The following is a 17282-nucleotide window of genomic DNA, read 5'->3' as shown; positions in this document are numbered from 1 at the left end:
AAGACCTAATGAGCTGCCTGTTGGCACTCAGCAATTAGTGTTGCCCCAATTAGGGCACTAATAACTTTCGTTCTCTGGAAATTCAGCCATTAATATTACTAATAATTCTCCTGACCTCAAAGTAATTGCAGAACATTAAAGGAGAAAACTGTTTCTAATTAAGCAATTCTCAATCCTTCTGTTTTCCTTTTTCCTAAGCCTCTGGTGCCCTCTCTGCTGTCCTGGCGTGGGGCTTGCCTGGCTCAGAGACAGGACATGTGGCAGGGCAGAAAGTGCTGTCCCCCATGCTAAGAAGCAACATTCCTGGACCTCTTCAGCACTTAAAACCCCAAAGTCTGGACAAACCATAATCCTGCACTCTCTAGATCACTTCTGATGGGAAATCTTTGCTTCACTGCCCAGTTAACTCCTCAGAAGGATCCCCAGAAGCCATCAGCAGTCCCCAAATCACAGAATCACAGAATGGTTTGGGCTGGGAGGGATCTCATTCCACACCCCACCGTGGGCAGGGACACCTTCCACTAGCCCAGGTTGCTCCAAGCCCCGTCCAACCTGGCCTTGGACACTCTCAGGGATGGGGCAGCCACGGCTTCTCTGGGCAACCTGTGCCAGGGCCTCACCACCCTCCCAGGGAAGGATTTTCCTGATATCCAACCTAAACCTACTCTCTCTCAGGTTAAATCCATTATCCCTTGTTCTGTCACTCCATACCCTCGTCCAAAGTCCCTCTCCAGCTCCCTTGGAATTCTCCCCTTAAGGTACTGGAAGGCCACAGCAAGGGTCACCCCAGAGCCTTTTCTTCTCCAGGCTGAACAATCTTAATTCTTGTAGCCTTTCAAATGCATCACTGCAGGTGAGGAAGCAGGAGAGCTGCTGGAACATCAGCTCCCTCACACTTGCTCAGCATCTGCTCTTTCCATGGGCTCAGGATTTAATCACAGAGCTGAATCAGAAGGGAAATATTTCCCTCTAGGAAAGCTCATGAGAGTGATAGAACAGTCCAGACTTCTCCCAGCTTTGTGTGGGGAGGGCAAAGAGATGGGAAGGAGTTGAAAGAAGATGAAAGTTTATCTGGAAAAAAAAAAAACCACAACAAACCAAATCAACTGTCCTACCGTATTTCCATGGGCTTTCCCTGAGCAGGAGGGGCTGAAGGGATGCCTTCCTGGAGCCCCCTGAATGCCAGGCACAGCCCCAGAGGCTGCCCCTTTGATGCTGGTTGGCTCCAGGAGGAAAATGCTGGTGATTTTTTTTCTTCCTTCTGCTGCAGCCAGGACTGGGGGCTGGGCTGGGACAGCTGGGCAGGACGATGCTCGGGTTGTGCTCAGCACACAACACCCCTCTCTCCTCACCCCCCATCAGCAGGAGGGAAATCCCTTTGTGGTTCACCCCATCAGCAAAGGAAAAGCAACCAAAATACTGAAATAAAGAACCAAAACGCTGCAGGCAGGGAGGGTTCTTTCTCTCTCTCTCTCTCTTTTTTTTTTTTTCCCAAGAAAACAGAAGGGTAGAGAAATAATGACGTTCCAAAACTGCCCACGTATGTTTAAAGAATGGCTAGGGAGGAAAAGAAAATTTCATCTTGCACAATGAGGTTCTCAAAATTACCAGTTTATATAAATTGTATGTATTTACGTGTGTGTGTGTGTATAAAAGCCTTATATTTAAAAGGTTAGTGCTGCTTTTGGCAAGGGATCAATGCAAAATTTTCCTCTCAAGTTCACTTCCAAATTACAAAGCGAACATTATCTCATTCCAACATGTCACTATACATAAATAGCACTTTAAAAGCACCTTTACAAGGCCAGCCTTTTGCTGCCATTTCATATTATTCTTTCTTCCAAAATTCAGATAAGTGTTCCAGAACACACAAAATACTCAAATTTGGGGAGCAGGAAGGGGAGGCACAGAGCTGTCCCTAGGAAAGGTCCTGTGGTATGATGGAGTCTTGCTTTTCTCCAGAGGTATTTAACAGCAATAACGTGCAACACTTTACAATAAATAGAATAATGCAACCCTTGGGGACTGTGCTCTACTCACAGTGCCCTGTTTAACCTTCTGACTCCCTTCTCCCACCCGTGGGGCTGTTGTGGAAACAACCACGACCTACACGGCACTTAGTGAGGATTTGGAGCCCAGGCCATTTTTCCCCTAAGCAAACCTAAACGACCAACCTTTTAATTTTAATTTTATTTCTCTTTTTAAGCCCCAGCCCCTGGCCTGCCAACAGCAGGTAACAGGATTGGAGGAGATGGCTTTACCGTGCAGGTGCCCAACAGACGCATCAGCTGGCGCCGTGTCCGGCCGTGCGGACAGGGCGGCCCCTGGGAGATGGTTTTGCACAAATCAACACGCTCCCAAGAAAGGGAAGGGGATGTGAAATCCCCAATCCTGCCTGCGTGGCTTTGGCTGCTCCCCAGGGAGCAGGGCTTGGATCCCTGGCCGCGCGGCCCAGCCCGTCGTGCTCGTCCCCTCACACCCACGTGCACGTGGCCCACAGTTGTTTTATTAAACAAACCAGCTGTTTGCCAGCTTCTGTAGCTGGGGGGGTTTGTCTGGCTGGTTTTTGGGGGGTTTTTTTTAGAGAGAGATTTATAGAAACAACATCAAAAGGCCTGAGAGCAGAGGGGATGGATGTGCTGAGCTGACCACTGGCCTCAGATTTGTAAGGTTAGAGTATTTATTACAGCAGGGGAGGTGACAGCTATGTGAAGATAAAACTCAAAAGTCAACAGTGAGAATGCATCAAGGCTGACCACCTCCAAGCAGCTTCCCAGTAATCCCCGCTCCTTCCTTCCACCCGCAGGATGAGAGAGGAGATAAATCGGAGGCAACAAAACGCACCAAAAATACATGGGAAAAAAAAGCACCTGGGTCTGTTGGAGGTTGTGATGTAGAAAATACTCCCAGGACTGAAGGCTGCTCACCCTGCAGGGTGCTGATATCCTCAGATGTCTGAAAAAGGGTCCAGGCATCAAAGGAGAGGTGAATGCACTGCCACTGCAGCTCAGAGTGCTGTTAATCCGGCTGCTGAAGGGTGTGAAAGCCGTGGAGCTGTGGGCCAGAGGGGAAAAAGTAAAATGGGATGCTTGATGGAAAAGACTGGAATGGCAATTATTTTATCCTGTAAAATCTCTAATTAGGAGTCAAAAACTTAAAGACAGAGGCCGAGCAGCAGTGAGGAGTAGCTAAGGTGAAGATTGGTTTTGCTTTACATTCAACAAGCTTTTCAGACTAAGCAAATTTACTGCAAAATGAGCAAAGCAGGGGAAAAAAGTTGAAAACACAGGATCAATTCTGTAAAAATACACAGATAGACATTTACAAGGCCTCTTAGTGCGTATTTACACTGACTATTTTGTTTTCTTTCCTAGAATTAAAGCTGCCATAAACCTTCAAAGACTTTAGGGCCGCTTCAACAGCTGAATTACAAAACAGCTCAGTCACAAATTACCAAATAAACCTGATGGTTCAAATAAAGAGAAAAAAATAATGCATGTGATTCACTTCAATATAGAGTTCTGTAAGAAATATCCTCCTCTTGGCACACTTTCCACAGTTGTGAAGTGGCAAACTTTCAGTATTGAGTTCATAGTTTGATATTTTGGGTCCTAAAGAGAGGCAGATAACTGGCCCCCTGTTAGACCACAGCCCTGCTGGAAGGCAAACTGGTCGAAGCCATTTACACCCCGAAACTCCTCCCCTACAAATGGAAGAGACCAAAATGACCAGACTGGCATCCCGGGGGACAGTCTCTGGGGATGAGCCCCATTCCATGGGCAAAGCAACAGGGCAGCATTTTCCCAGCCCTCTCCAGGGGCTCCAGGCTGCTCTCCAGTTAGTTCAGCATCCCCATTGCTTGTTCAGCCCAAGCTGAACAAACCCAATGTTCCAGCACTTCAGGACTGCAGACAACAAGGGTTCTGCTCAAGTCAGGAGGGCAGCTGGTCACCTTTTCCTTGTGTCTCCACAGTTTAGCACACCCCTAAAGCTACAATCAGACAGCACAATGCAAACCAGTTGGGTTTCAATGCTTCTGAAAGCCTATGAGATGATATTGGTGAAAGCCAGACTCTAGAATCAACTTAGAATAAGATCTTTTTGAAAAGAAATGTATTTTCTTCATAAATACAGTACAATTACATTTTACAATGTGGTTTGTTTTTTGTTTTTTTTTTTTTTTTTTTTTACTTCCTAGACATAAAACCACTAGCTTTTACAAAAGAGTTCCTATACAAATACATGAAAAGAGATGCCCCTCTCCCCACAGCCCCCTGTCTGCCCGCCCCTGGCATGGGGCAAACCCCTCCCAGCTGTGAATCCCAGGATAACCTGTGCCAGCCCCAGGCAGGGAGGGAAACACCCCCAGGGTTTTGCCCGCCCTGACTGCACCGAAGGTCTCGTGGTCTGGCCAGGATTCACCGTGCAGGTGTCACACACACACTGCTGCTCACCACTGTGGGCTCCAGGAGCAGGAGCTGTCCTTGGGAACGGGGCTGGCCTAAACCTCTGCAAGTCCCCCTCACTCAGGCAAGTCTCAAAACGAAGCAAAGCTCCTTCCCAGCAAAGCTGCTGCAACCAGCAGCAAACGTGCACAGAATTTCGCCCTGTAAGACACACTGAGCTCAGTCCCTTGTGCAGACTCCTGAGAAGCAACTCACACAATCCCTCGAGACACAAAATTGCTGCTCCAGACCCCGCCAGGAGCTGCCCAAGGGAAGGACTTGAGAGTTTGGCCACCCTGTAAGCAGTGAAAGGAAAGAGGAAACATAACTAAACTTAATTTTCTCGTTTTGCTCTACAAAGAAGAATATGTGGCTTTCTTTATAAAAAAAGCTACAATTCTGCTTCTAATACCCGAGTTTAAGAAAAACTCTTAGTCTAAAATTTTGGTTTGCAAAGGTCGTTGCAATCGCTGTTAAAAATCGCTTCCTACTAGAAATAAGCTCTACAGAAGGCAAAGGAAGTAGGTGTGCAGTTTGTCTCCTTAAAGCAGTTTCTGTTTAAAAACACAGTCAAGATCTGGACAGAGACTGAAGGCTGGAGTACACATCTTCCTCAAGGCAAGCGGCTCGTTTTACATTCACATCAGGATGGCTGGGAGGAAGCTGGAGGGAAAGAATAACATTCCTGATGGCTCCTGGTTTGTCAGCACGGGAAAACGACCTCCAACTTCCACATCAAAAAGTTTTTGGGGGGGTTTTGCTTTTGGAAGAAATAAAAACTACAAAATGGGGCAAAGAACCTGACCTAAACAACGTCAAGCTGCACCATCTTCTTCCGAAATTACTTCCACAGGCTCTTGCCAAGGCTCCTGCAATCCTGATGGTTTGGACTGTCAGCGACCACCAGGCTTCCATTTCTGGAGGAGACAGTTGCTGTCCATCATCTGCATTTTACTCACAGAAAACTATTATGTCAGGTTTTTCATTTGTAAAAATAAATCACGGTGGTATTTTGATTGAAAACAATGAGCTGCAACGAGGATAAACCAATTACATTTACCTACACAGCCAAGACTGATTGGGGAAAATCAGTTTTCTAAGAGATTTTACCAGTAAAGGATCCAAATTTCCCCAGATGTTTTAGAGTTAACGTGAATCAAGTGAGTTGGAGCCTTCCATCTAGAGCCAACAGTTGCAAAACTACTTTCACATTGCTGAGAAGTATTTGTAAAGATGGAATGTAATTTTTCCTGACTTTAAAAGAACAGAAAAGCACTCAAACCCGCTCTGACACAGACGCTCAATGGTGTTTGATCTCCCTTGTTGTTCGTTCTGAGCCAAACCCACAAAATATAATATAGATATTTATGCTGAAATGGCAGAAAGATGGGACACCTTGAGCTAATGAGCAAATCTCCTGCATTTCCAACAGCTGTGGAGGAGGAAGAGAAATCACTTCAAATCATCCAGGGTGGACATAACTTCATATAATGGGATGGGCTTAAGCCAAGAGAAATAAATGTAAGACATTCTCAGGGATGAGAACGGAGAGGCTGTGGACGGTTTGCCTACAAAGAGGAGAACTGATTCAGAGGGAAGGAAGGTCTGTAAATGTCAAGGGAGATGTTGTCCCACGTGGCACAGACAGTCAAAGCCTCGAAGGGCAGCTCTGAAGTGTCTGGAGCGGTGCTGGCAGGGGGGTTGTGCTGCCTGGCAGAGCAGTGACTGCTGAAGCTGAACACACTTAGTGCATCTCTTACCTCGCACACTCGGCCATCTCTGACTTCTGTGGGATGGGGATGTGGCTGAAGGACACTAACAAGGAGCAAATCTGCTAGAAACTAGGGCAAGTGTTCTCCTTGCAGCTTTAGGCACCACCAAACCCCTTGTGCAGCAGAGAGAAGGCACCTCCTTTCCCCTCCCAACCCTCCACTGTGAAACTCGTGTGGCATCTGCTGATCTGATAAGGCCATTTCGACTGAGCATCACAGCAGTAATGTCAATAAGGAAGAATTCAAGACATTCACTGACTGATTATTAATTGCTGGATTTCCTTATTTCTGAGGTGAAAGGATCAGAAAGGAAAATCTGGCTACTCTAATGCTGCACAGAAACCAGCCAGGCTCCCCACGTGTGACCACTGGCTGATAAAATATTTTAACATTCAAGTACAAAAAGAATAGTTTTTAATAGAAATTAGCATTGAAGTGTTTTAATAAAATGCAAAGACAGTAACAAAAAAAAATTTATGTACTTCTATTGGTCTTAATATCTCCTTATGGTATCTGTAACCAGAGCACTGCTGTGCTAGTTCCCAAAAATCTGAAGGTGAACCTCATTGACTTAAATGTGTAACTTTCTCCTGTGATGCCTCTGGGACCTGAAGCCACTCTCTCCAGTTAGATGAACTAAAAAAGCATCTTGGAAGGAAAGAATCTTCCATCTGAACCTCTGCATAGAGTTTCTCTTTAAAGCTCTACCTCTGAGGCTTTGCTGTACGACAAAGGATCCAGTCTCTCCAAACAGGAGGGACGTACAAAGTTAGAGGGGCATTTGAAAAATAGAAAAACCTGCTCCAGAGAAACATCTCCACAGATGGAGGAGATTAAGTTGCTAATAATGAAAAGCAACAGGTCTTCCCACTGCTTCTTCTTCTTCTTCTTGCACTCTGGTAAATTTGGAGTAGTTCCACTGAAGCCAATGGAATTACAATGACAGAAATCTGATCTAACAGATCAGGACCGGGCCTGTAAACTCTCCTTTTTTAATTTATATAAAACACGAATGCAATATATTATTTACTATCCACTGTATAAATTACTGAAAAAGTACTTAAGTATAAAAGTGTGGCAAATCTTGCAATGAAACTAAAAATGTGAAATGCAACATTAATCACCGGAGTAAATTTTTTTTTTTTAATAAAGAAATAATAAAGGAAGAAATTTGGAAAGTATAAAAAAAAAAAGTTACCACGCTGAAAATGGAAATCTTTTCAGCCTATGAATATGAAATACCTATTCTGAGTTCTTACACTGAGAGGAAACAGGAAGTGAAAGGGAAATCTCCCTTGATCACAGCCCAGATTTATAAAAGCTCCTCAGAACACCTGTATTCTAAAATATGATGCTCACAACAAAGTCCCTGGTTCTAACCATTATAAGGCCATTCAGCTCACCTTACTGCATTTAAGCTGGACATGTAACCAACACCTGTGAGAGCAGGTCCTTTAGTTTTAAGAGACTTTAAAAATACTGAAATGAAGTATCACATGTAGTGCACCTAACTTCTAGGGTTTTTTCCTCCAGATATCATCAGATTCGGTATTTAAAAAATAAAGGGGGGAAACTTTCAAAGAAAAAGCGTTATGGGTTTTTTATAATTTAGAACAAATTATAAATTAACCTGTCCATACTTGTGAGACATAATATACAAGAGCAAACAGATGACTGTTCTTTTATTACTCAGGTACTACATTTTTTTACCAATAAAAATGTCTTTTAAAATTTCTTGCTACTGTTATCCAGCTCAGATCCTGGCACAGGCTTTCAGATGAGGTATTCTACCATCTCTCCATCTGGAAGGTCCTGCCCCACAGTCTGAACAGGGGCTTTTCTTTCAAGAGTGCTGGAATGGAAGAGTGGCCCATCTACATGATGAGGAAAAACAAGAGACAGACAAGACAATTATAACAAGAAAGCTGTCATTTCAGTGAGGTTAGAAATATGACATTAACATTCTAAAAGCCATCTTCTATTATTGGCCAAAGACAGCTAACAACTTATTTCATTTTTAGAAATTCAATTCCCTATGTGTGTAGCCAGACAAATAAAAGATATTTCATCAAATTCCCTTTGGGTCCCCTCCCACTGATACACAGATCCACATAAAAACTGGAGTGACTGCATTGAAACCAATGTATCAGCATTCCACCACCAAACCTGTCCCCATCTCCCTCGACACCCATTAAATAGCATAGCATGGGCAGGATGCACAGCAGCCCAGCCAAATGCACTCTTCCACAAAGAACAACATCATTGGAATGTGTCTGCAAGGAGAAGAGGCAAGGTTGTGTAATCTGCATTGATTTGGCAGGGTGGGCTGGAAAATGAGCAGCTCTTGCCAGCTCGGAGCTCTGTGGGAAGCAAATTCAGCTTCTGTGACAGTCACTGTCAACTGCATCTGCCTGTGCCAAGGCTGGTCCTGCGACCAGGACAGTGAACTAAGGCAGTTTCATCAGGACAGTTCCCTTCCTTTCTTCTTTCTCCCATTTTCTGAGTGGCTTTGAAACCCCACTGCATGCAATGGCCAGTTTCAACAGCCCATTTTCATATGCTGTTAAACCCCACATGCTGCTCACATTTACTTCAGAGTCAGCACTGGCTCTCAGTCTGTCCTGGGGTTTGCATCTCCCTGTGAGGTACACAGGTACCACAGGTAGATTCTCAGATCTCACTGTACCTCTCTAACCAGTGTGTGTCCATGCTTATTCTACCACTCTTAAAGCTTTTTTTCCTTCAGAGCATTTGAGACCTCTCAGAACACTGCCGTGTTTGCCTCCAAAACCCACGTGTCCTCACAAACACCAGCCCCAGTTTGCCTGAACTGAAAAAAGGACATCAGGGCCTGCCCCACAGAGCAGAACCGATGGTGAGTGGGCAGCAGGGACCCCTCTGGGACAGCAGCTGAGCCCTGTTACCTGTTTTCTCTGCACTGTAGGTCAAGCTGGTGCTGGGGAGCCGTCCTGGGGTAGGAGCTGCAGGGGAAGGTGCAGCTTTGCTCTGTTCACTCCCCCGGTCTGTCTGGGTGCTGCAGTCTCTGCTGCCTGTTTTTGAGTGGGCTGACAGCAGAGGTGTGGAAGGAAGGACAGGAGAGGGGGTGGAGGGAATGGATTCGGAGCGATATTCTGTTCCCAGCAGAACACCTTCATGGAAAAAGGGAAGGAAATGTCACAATCACAGAAAACTAACCGGCATCAGTTCCTGTGCCCCTCTGCAGTACTGGTTCTAGAATCTCAAAGTGCTCCATGCTTCAGGAGACAGCACTAATTTACCTTTCCATAGCACCTTTCACCTCTGGGTGCTGAAGTACCTGAGGAAGAGCAGTACCCTCGTGTTGCTGCTTGCAGGTGGGCACTAAGAGTTACCTGGCTCAGGCACTGGCCCATCTTTGGCAGGGTAAATCTGCACACTGAAATCACCTGCAACAGGATCTCATTCACATTTCAGGGTCTTTTACTCTCAGAGGGAAGCCTTGGGGCCTAACTTCCTCCCTGAAAAGAAAAATCATCTAGGATTTGCTTTGTTCCAGCTCCGTTTCTCAGAGCAATGCTGTTGAGCCATTCCAGATAGGAGTTGTGTTAGTGCAGGCACAACACTACGGGACAGAAATCCTCATCAGCATCTCTGCTCCTACTCAAGGAGACTTTACACCTCCAGCCAGCTATGACACCCAACCAAAAACAAGGGCTTGAGAAGAACTCTCAAAACTGTATCCCAAACGTCCCTAATGTCAGGTGCCGAATTTGGAACAAAGATCACTTGTTTTAATAAGAAAGCCTGGACATCAGAAGTCACTGTTTCCCAAAAGTGACTAAAACAAGCAGCTATTCCAAATGTGTCCCACTTTGCTTGTAGTCAGTTTTACCACGTGCCAGGCCAGCTGGTCTGTCTGTCTAACACACCTTCCTCTGCTCCTCCTCCTCCCCACCTCTAAGCAGCGACCTGAATTGCCACCGGTGCTTAAAAATTACCCAGGCTGCCTTTCCAGCTCTTGTCCTCCCTCTTCTCCTCCAGGATGGGAGTGCTGCTCAGCGTTGAGGAGTGGGACAGCAAGCCCGAGCCAGCGTTGGAGATGGACATGAGTGACTTGGCGGGTCTCATGGAGCTCAGCTGCTCTGTCTTGCCGGGCTCCTTCCGCGAGCGCTGCTGCAGGACTTTGATCATGGCATCCTTCTCGATGATCTGAGCGTGCAGAGTCTTAATCCTTTGGGGGAAGTAAAATGAACAATCTATGAGACTCCTGTCTCCTTGGACTGAGGCCTCAGTGTCCCCCATGGCTGTGACTGGGACCTTCTTAAGCATGTGGGGAGGTGGAGAGAGGATGACAGTGAGATTGTCGTCCTGGCCACAGAGCAAATGATGCACAAGAGAATGGACTGAGACACCCTCCCACCTCTGGCTCCTGGAAGCTGCTCTAAACAGCCACGGGAGTGGCTTTGAGACAAAGCTGAGAGTTATGGCCAGGACATGAGACCAACAAAAAGAAGAGGATTGACACGTTCTGGGGAGCCTGAACTGGACCTAACCCCAGGGAAAGCACTTCTGAGAGACTGTCAAGAGGTGGTGGAGCCTGGGGTCTGATGAAGATGCCCTGAAGAGAGAAGAGGAACAAGATAGATGCAAAAAAATCTAAGACAAGACTTTTTTGCATTAGCCCTCGGTATCAAGACAGATTCTGGATTGCTATGTAGGTACTTCCTTGCCCAGATGAGTGTCTGTCATCCTACATCATTGCTGTCGGTGAAGATACAAGAATTGCTGAGGTTCTGAGGTGTCTGTCCAAACAATTAATGTAAAATCCCTGTCCCAAGGAAGCCAGGTAGGGCCAAACTTCACTTTACCTTCCCTCCATGTCAAGACATCTCCTGTTGGCGAGTAGAATCTCCTCCTCCTCCTTCTGGATGCGAGCTTCCAGTGAGGTGTCATAGCTGGGGTTGGGCGAGTGGCTGATCACCGTCGTGTCCCTGAGAACAAGCAGTACAGCACATCAAGGACCTGCCACGTTTGCTGCTTCCCTCCTGGCAGCACAGAATTATTGCTCAAAAGTAACAAACAAGAGCATCCACTTTTGATGAGTTTAAGCTGGCTCAGTGTCTCCCAAAAATCCAGCTCCCAACTTCATTAGTGTCCTAATGAAGATTAGATGATAAAAACATGCAAGTCGTTACAAGAACATCCTGTCCATCTCAGGCCAGTCTATAATCTAATGTAGATTAATTCCACTACTGTGAAGTGATTAATGAGACAAATCCAAGGACAGGGGAAAGGGAAGGATATGGAACACCTTCAATTGAAATAGCACAAACTTCACTGCAGATATAAAGCTTTTTCCCTTCCCCTTCCAACAGGATCATACAGGGAATGTGAGTATCAAAGGGAACAAGGCATGGAAGTTTCTTAAGCAGTCCTAAGCAGTTTGGTCCAAAACACTTGAACTGGGCTGAAAACAGTTTCAGACTCATTCTGTACAGTGCCTGATGTTAACACTGTGATAGCTGTTCAGTCCACTAACCAAAATATAATGACTATTTCATTCTACCTGTGAATGTGAAGGGCATGAGAAGGTCATTTACCAAATAAACCCCAAGGTGCCCCAGATTCCTGCCTGTGCTCGAAAGCATCCTTCCTGCAACCTCAGCTTCCTAAGGGATGTTAGTTCCCACTAGGAAAGAAAAGGGAAAGAAATCTGTACACAGTGGAGATGAGGTTGCCACCGAGATTAGTGGAAGCCCTCCCAGCAGCTCGATGGAAATGGAAAAGCAGAGGCTGGCTCTTCACCTCACTGGACAGCATTTCTGTTCATTTAACAAAAGCTGACCAGCAACACATCCCCTCTCATTCCTTGATAAACAATAGACCAGGCCCCTACTTATCAGCCCATGCTGAAAATATAACGTGGCCTCCAAGGGCAAGCAGCAGCCAAAGCCTTTAGGGAATCTCTAGGGAGGCAGAAAACAGTGCACCAGAAGCATCAATATGCTGAAATAACAGCTTGCTTCTGGAGCAAGATAAGATAAGTCTTTAAACGCTAACACAGCAGCTCTGCAACTTTATCCCTGTAATTCCAGTAGGATCTTAAAAGCTGGAAAGCCAGGAGTGATAACAGCCCTATCTGGATCTGGCTCATGAAACAATCTACAATAAAATCTGCCATCAAGAACCATAAACTAGAGAGCAATGAAACGATCTGTAAGCAATACCTAACGCTAAGGAACTGCACTCCAGTACAGCTCTTGTTTACCAACCAGCTGAAGCACTCAGGCCTATTTACAGCCATAATAAGTGTTTCTGTCCAGCTGCCTTGGAATGTGAGCTTGTAACCAAATTTCAGACACTCTTGCCACCCCCACAAGCAGTGCTCTCCACACACAGCAGAATGTTTTGAGCAGAATTTCCTGGTAGATGGTTCTGGTTACTAACCATGCTGAGGACAATACCACAAAGTAATTTGCAAAAAACATTCTGGAGAACAAGGAAGCCATTCAGGGTGAATGATGTGAATCACCAAGCTCACCCCATCTCACATGACTTCAGAAAGGACTGATTCCTGCTTTAAAAATAAAATAAAAAAACCAAACCCTTTCTCATACACCTATTTTTGAATCAACAGCTTCTAGGAATGGCTCAGAACAATTCTAGTGTGGAAAATGGCTCCTGCACATGGAGGAATCTTCCTCTGGAAAAAACATTTCTAATTGCTGGCAATTGCACAGCTCCCAGGAAAAGCAGCCAAGCTCCCCTGACATGAAGAAGTCTGAGGATTCAGAACACAAAGTGATCATGGGAGGGTGGTATGACAACATTCCCTGGTGGGAAATATGACATTCAACTGGAAAAAGAGAACAAATCCCAGTACTGTGAAAAGTCTCATTTACCTCTGAGCAGCCACAGTTGCAGCTGCATCCAAAGCAAACTGTCTCATCACACTTTCCTCCAGGTATTTCTGTTCCCACTTGGTCATGTCAGCTTCCAGAGCCAGGATCCTTTCCTCCTTCTCACGCAGGAGTTCCATCAGCGCCGTGGCGTTATACTCGGAGACGTTGGCAGCCTGAGACGTGCCCTGACGCTGATTCCCAAGAGAAAAAAAAAAACAAACAAAACTAAAAATAGAAGTCTCGGGATGCATCTGTAAGAGTCAGGGTTGGTTTTGGTCTGCTTTGTGTTGGAGGGACAGAGGCTGCCCCAGAGCAGCACTGCTTCGACACAAGCAGCCCCCGGGTGAAATGCAGCGGTCCAGGCAAGGCTGGGCAGACTAACGTCAACAAGGCCGAGGTGGAAAATACTCCTAAGGCTTTTTTTTCCATGTGCAAAGCCCCAAATATGCATCTCAGAGCTAGATTATGCTGTTCAGGGGTGATGTGTACGGCCCAAAGTAACATCGACCTACTTCCAACAGTGTTTAGCAAAACACTAACCAGTATACAAGAGCTATCACCCCTTTGAAAAAAAAAATGCATCAAAAATATTTTTAAAGGATTTGGTTATTAAATTAATATTATCAGTGTATACCTGGGGATTAAGTAGCTGGGGATTAAAATAATTCAGTGCTAAAGCAATATTTGGAAGACGGGCAATGTTCCCTTTCAAAACAAGAGTGGAGATTTGCTGAGCTAATAGTTCAGTGGATAATCTGGGATTAGCAGGATATTTGATTTTAAAAAAAATGAAGAAAAAAAAAAAGAAACTTAAAAGAAAAGAAGTTGGGTGGACAAGCTGTTTTATGCTCAGCTCAGAATTTTTAACCATGAAAAGGAAGCAGTTTTTTTGTGTTTACTCAGGCTCAATGTAAAGAGTTGTTTAGAGTAATTAATCTTCCAAAGGTAACACAGAAAAGTTTATCAAATTCCTGTAACTCCTACTGAAACCAATACAAAAAAACCCAAGTAAGATTTAAACATCCATTCGTATGCAGAGGTGAAAGCTGGGGGATAAAAATAACCTGAAAATAAATGTGATTTAGACCACAGGCCTGCATCCTGTTTCCAGTCAAATTTACACACCTGACAGTTCACCTGTAGTAAAACTTCACATTCAATCCATAACACCCCTGTACAATCTATTTCTCATTCATCCTTTCCACTGAGAAAGACTCACATTACACTCACAAGAATACAGTCTATATTTCCATCAACTGCATTTATAGAAATGGGATTGCTGGTTTAGTGGGTGTTTTTAAATTCAAAAGTTGAAGGGCCTCTCTTCAGACCAGTTGTTCATGGATTTTATATAAAATCCCAAGCTGTGAACAAGATACTAAAAACAATTTCAAAGCAAATATAACCAGGATACTTCAAGATAAAACAGCATCTACGCTGTATGGCTGTGTCTGCACCCTGGCACAGGATGGATCCCCTATTGTTGCTTACCTACATTTTCTGACTAAAATAGTATAAAATCAGGTCATAACAATACAATAATCAGCAAATTCATTACTCTAGCTAGCAAAAGAAAAAAATATTAATAACACAAGATGCCAAAAACCCCACTGCCCTTCTTTTCCGTGGGGTGTAGGGTGTGGTGTGCAATCCTCCAACAAACCCAGTACAGCCCAGGAGAACAGCGGTACCTGCTGCATCCGGAGGGACTCCAGTTCCCTCTCCAGCCGGGTCCTCAGCCTGTGTTCCAGCTGTTCCCGCTTCTCACACGCTGCCTGCAGCTGAACCAGGGCCTGCTGCATCTTTTCCACCTTCTCTACGTAGACCTGCTTCTTTTTAAGCTGAAATAAAGGAAGAAAATGCAACGTAAGCTGAAGAATGAGAACGAGCGAGTGAAGTTCTGGCCTGGCACAGCAGCCAGTAGGATGTCCAGATGACTTGCAGCACCTGAAGGGAGCCTGCAAGAAAGATGGAAAGAGACTATTTACAAGGGCCTGGAGTGACAGGACAAAAGGGAATAACTTCACACTGACAGAGAGGGCAGGGTTAGTTGGGATATTGGGAAGAAATTCTTCCCTGGGAGGGTGGGCAGGCCCTGGCACAGGTTGCCCAGAGAAGCTGTGGCTGCCCCTGGATCCCTGGAAGTGTCCAAGGCCAGGCTGGAGAGGGTTTGGAGCAACCTGGGCTGGTGGGAGGTGTCCCTGCCCATGGCAGGGTGGGTAGAATGGGATGGCCTTTAAGATCCCTTGCAATCCAAACCATTCCATGACTCCATGATTCTATGATTGCTGTTAGTGAGTCTCAGACTCCTGTTCCAGGCTCAGCCCTCAGGGTTTTAGAGGTCTGTCCCATCTCAGCTTTCCTGATGGGTGTATTTGTCCTTTTTGTCCTCAGCAACCCCACAGTCCAATAATAATTAAATAATAGGATGAAAGCACACAGCAGCCTTGTCCTGGGCTCTCCCCATACTGCAACTTGGTTTATTCCAGCAGCCTGGAATAATCTTGGCCCAGAGTGACCTGAGGAGTCCTGCTCTGTTCTTGCCCCTGCCCTTCCCTCCTCCTCCATCATTCATCCTACAAATCAAGCTGCTACCCTGTCTCATAATAAGCAACAAAAAATACCATGCTGAGCCCCCCAGTAACGGTCTTAGCAAGGTTAATACACAGTTAAGGCAGAAAAAAACCCACTAAAATACTAATAAACCGAAAAAAGAATAAAAACACACCCAGGGCCCAGCTCTATTTTAACACAGGGAATACTGCCCACCTATAGACATTACTTTCTATTAGGAAAAGACTAACAATTGCAATTAGCTGGCCTTCTGCAGCAAATCTGGGATTCTGCTTTGGTAGCTGTGATTGTCATAAACCCTGAAATACAAAACCAGAAGGAAGAAGGCAGCGTTTCCCAACAGTCAGAGCCGAAGTCTAGAGAATGCAAAACACAGACTCCCTTCTGTGAGTTCAAAGAGCTGCCCCCACAGCTTCGTGGAAGAAAAGTCCACCGAGGGATATTAAAGACAAAAGACACCACTTTTGGCTCAGGAAGCCCTTGTTGGAAGTGGAAAGTATTCTGGGAAAGTATCACTGCTCGTTGGCCCCGTTCTGATAATGCCCCCTAAGAATCTGCTCTAAGTTTCAGCACACACAGGATATTTTGATCTGAACAACACCAGCCATCCTTACACTGCACCTTTGTTCCAAAAAGGTCTTCTCGTGTGTTCCTTCAAAAATTTTCCCTTTTCCTCACTCCTGTTCCTCGAGGCAACACAGAGATTGCATTGCAGATTGAATAGTGGAGAGTGAAAAATCTCCAAACACTATTCATCCCAGACATGGTGTCCTTTTCTTCTCTTCACAAAGTCAGCAGGCATCCAATCTCACAGCGGGAATGTTGCTGCCTTAGAGGATTTTCCCCAAACAAGTATTTTACAATAAAAGTTACAATAAACAGTGAGCAATCCAGCAGCCAAAGGACTTCTCACCAGTGCCTGTACAGCAGAAAGGTATTTTTATTCGATTGCTCAAGATTTCCAGCTTGTTTGGGATGGGAGGGACAAGCAACATTACACTTAAGATTAACAGCAGCTCAAAGTGACCAAAAGAGATAAACTATGGGGTTAAGCAGCAGAACTTAGAAATGGAGAGCACCCAGGATCTTGGATTTTGACCTGGACAAGAGTAAGGAACAACCTGATAAACTCACTAGCAGTGAAATACCCCGCACCAAGCTGAGCAATCATATCTTGCAAATCAGCTCTCCTCCCCATCTCTTCCAGATTAAAAAAAAGTTAAGGATTAGGTGATGCACATTTGGTCCCTTATTACCTACTGCAAAGCATTTAAATTTCTGAAAAGTTTTTTAACACCCAGGCAAAATCCTCCCTGCAGAAGCAGCCGCTGACAGCATTTTACTGGTTTCAAAACTGACAAACCTGAGTATGTGTGTGGATAAAAGTTTTGGCCTGCATTCAAAGAACACCAAGAGACTAGCCAGAAAACAGAACCAGGACACAGAAATTCCACTGAAACATTCCCTTTGAAAGCGCTCCCATCAGCCAAACCTGCAGGTGAAAAGTTGCAACACAAGCTGTTGCCCAACTTCCTGCACTGCCTGCACATGCCTGACTTGGGCACCGGACCCAACCTACAGGCACAGCTTGTTCAGTGGCTTTGCAGAAA

At 45.2% G+C, this 17282-nt stretch overlaps 1 protein-coding gene across 3 annotated transcripts in view; it reads right to left on the bottom strand.

Annotated features, from left to right (window-relative positions):
* Positions 1-7802: 7802 nt before the first annotated feature.
* Positions 7803-17282, bottom strand: part of AMOT (angiomotin) — a 55644-nt gene continuing 46164 nt past the window's right edge. For all 3 annotated transcript variants that reach the window (XM_027893138.1, XM_027893139.1, XM_027893140.1), the window contains exons 8-13: positions 14790-14939; positions 13099-13289; positions 11065-11187; positions 10195-10427; positions 9142-9366; positions 7803-8091 (exon numbers count right to left, since the gene is read on the bottom strand). In XM_027893138.1, coding sequence (XP_027748939.1) covers positions 7991-8091; positions 9142-9366; positions 10195-10427; positions 11065-11187; positions 13099-13289; positions 14790-14939 — 1023 coding nt within the window. In that variant the 3' untranslated portion in view covers positions 7803-7990. The remainder of the gene's footprint in view (positions 8092-9141; positions 9367-10194; positions 10428-11064; positions 11188-13098; positions 13290-14789; positions 14940-17282) is intronic.

Source organism: Empidonax traillii, unplaced genomic scaffold (assembly GCF_003031625.1).
Source record: "Empidonax traillii isolate 1590-97213 ecotype Southwest subspecies unplaced genomic scaffold, ASM303162v1 scaffold383:size710549, whole genome shotgun sequence".
Lineage (NCBI taxonomy): Eukaryota > Metazoa > Chordata > Aves > Passeriformes > Tyrannidae > Empidonax > Empidonax traillii.
This window is presented reverse-complemented; position numbering and strand designations above follow the sequence as displayed.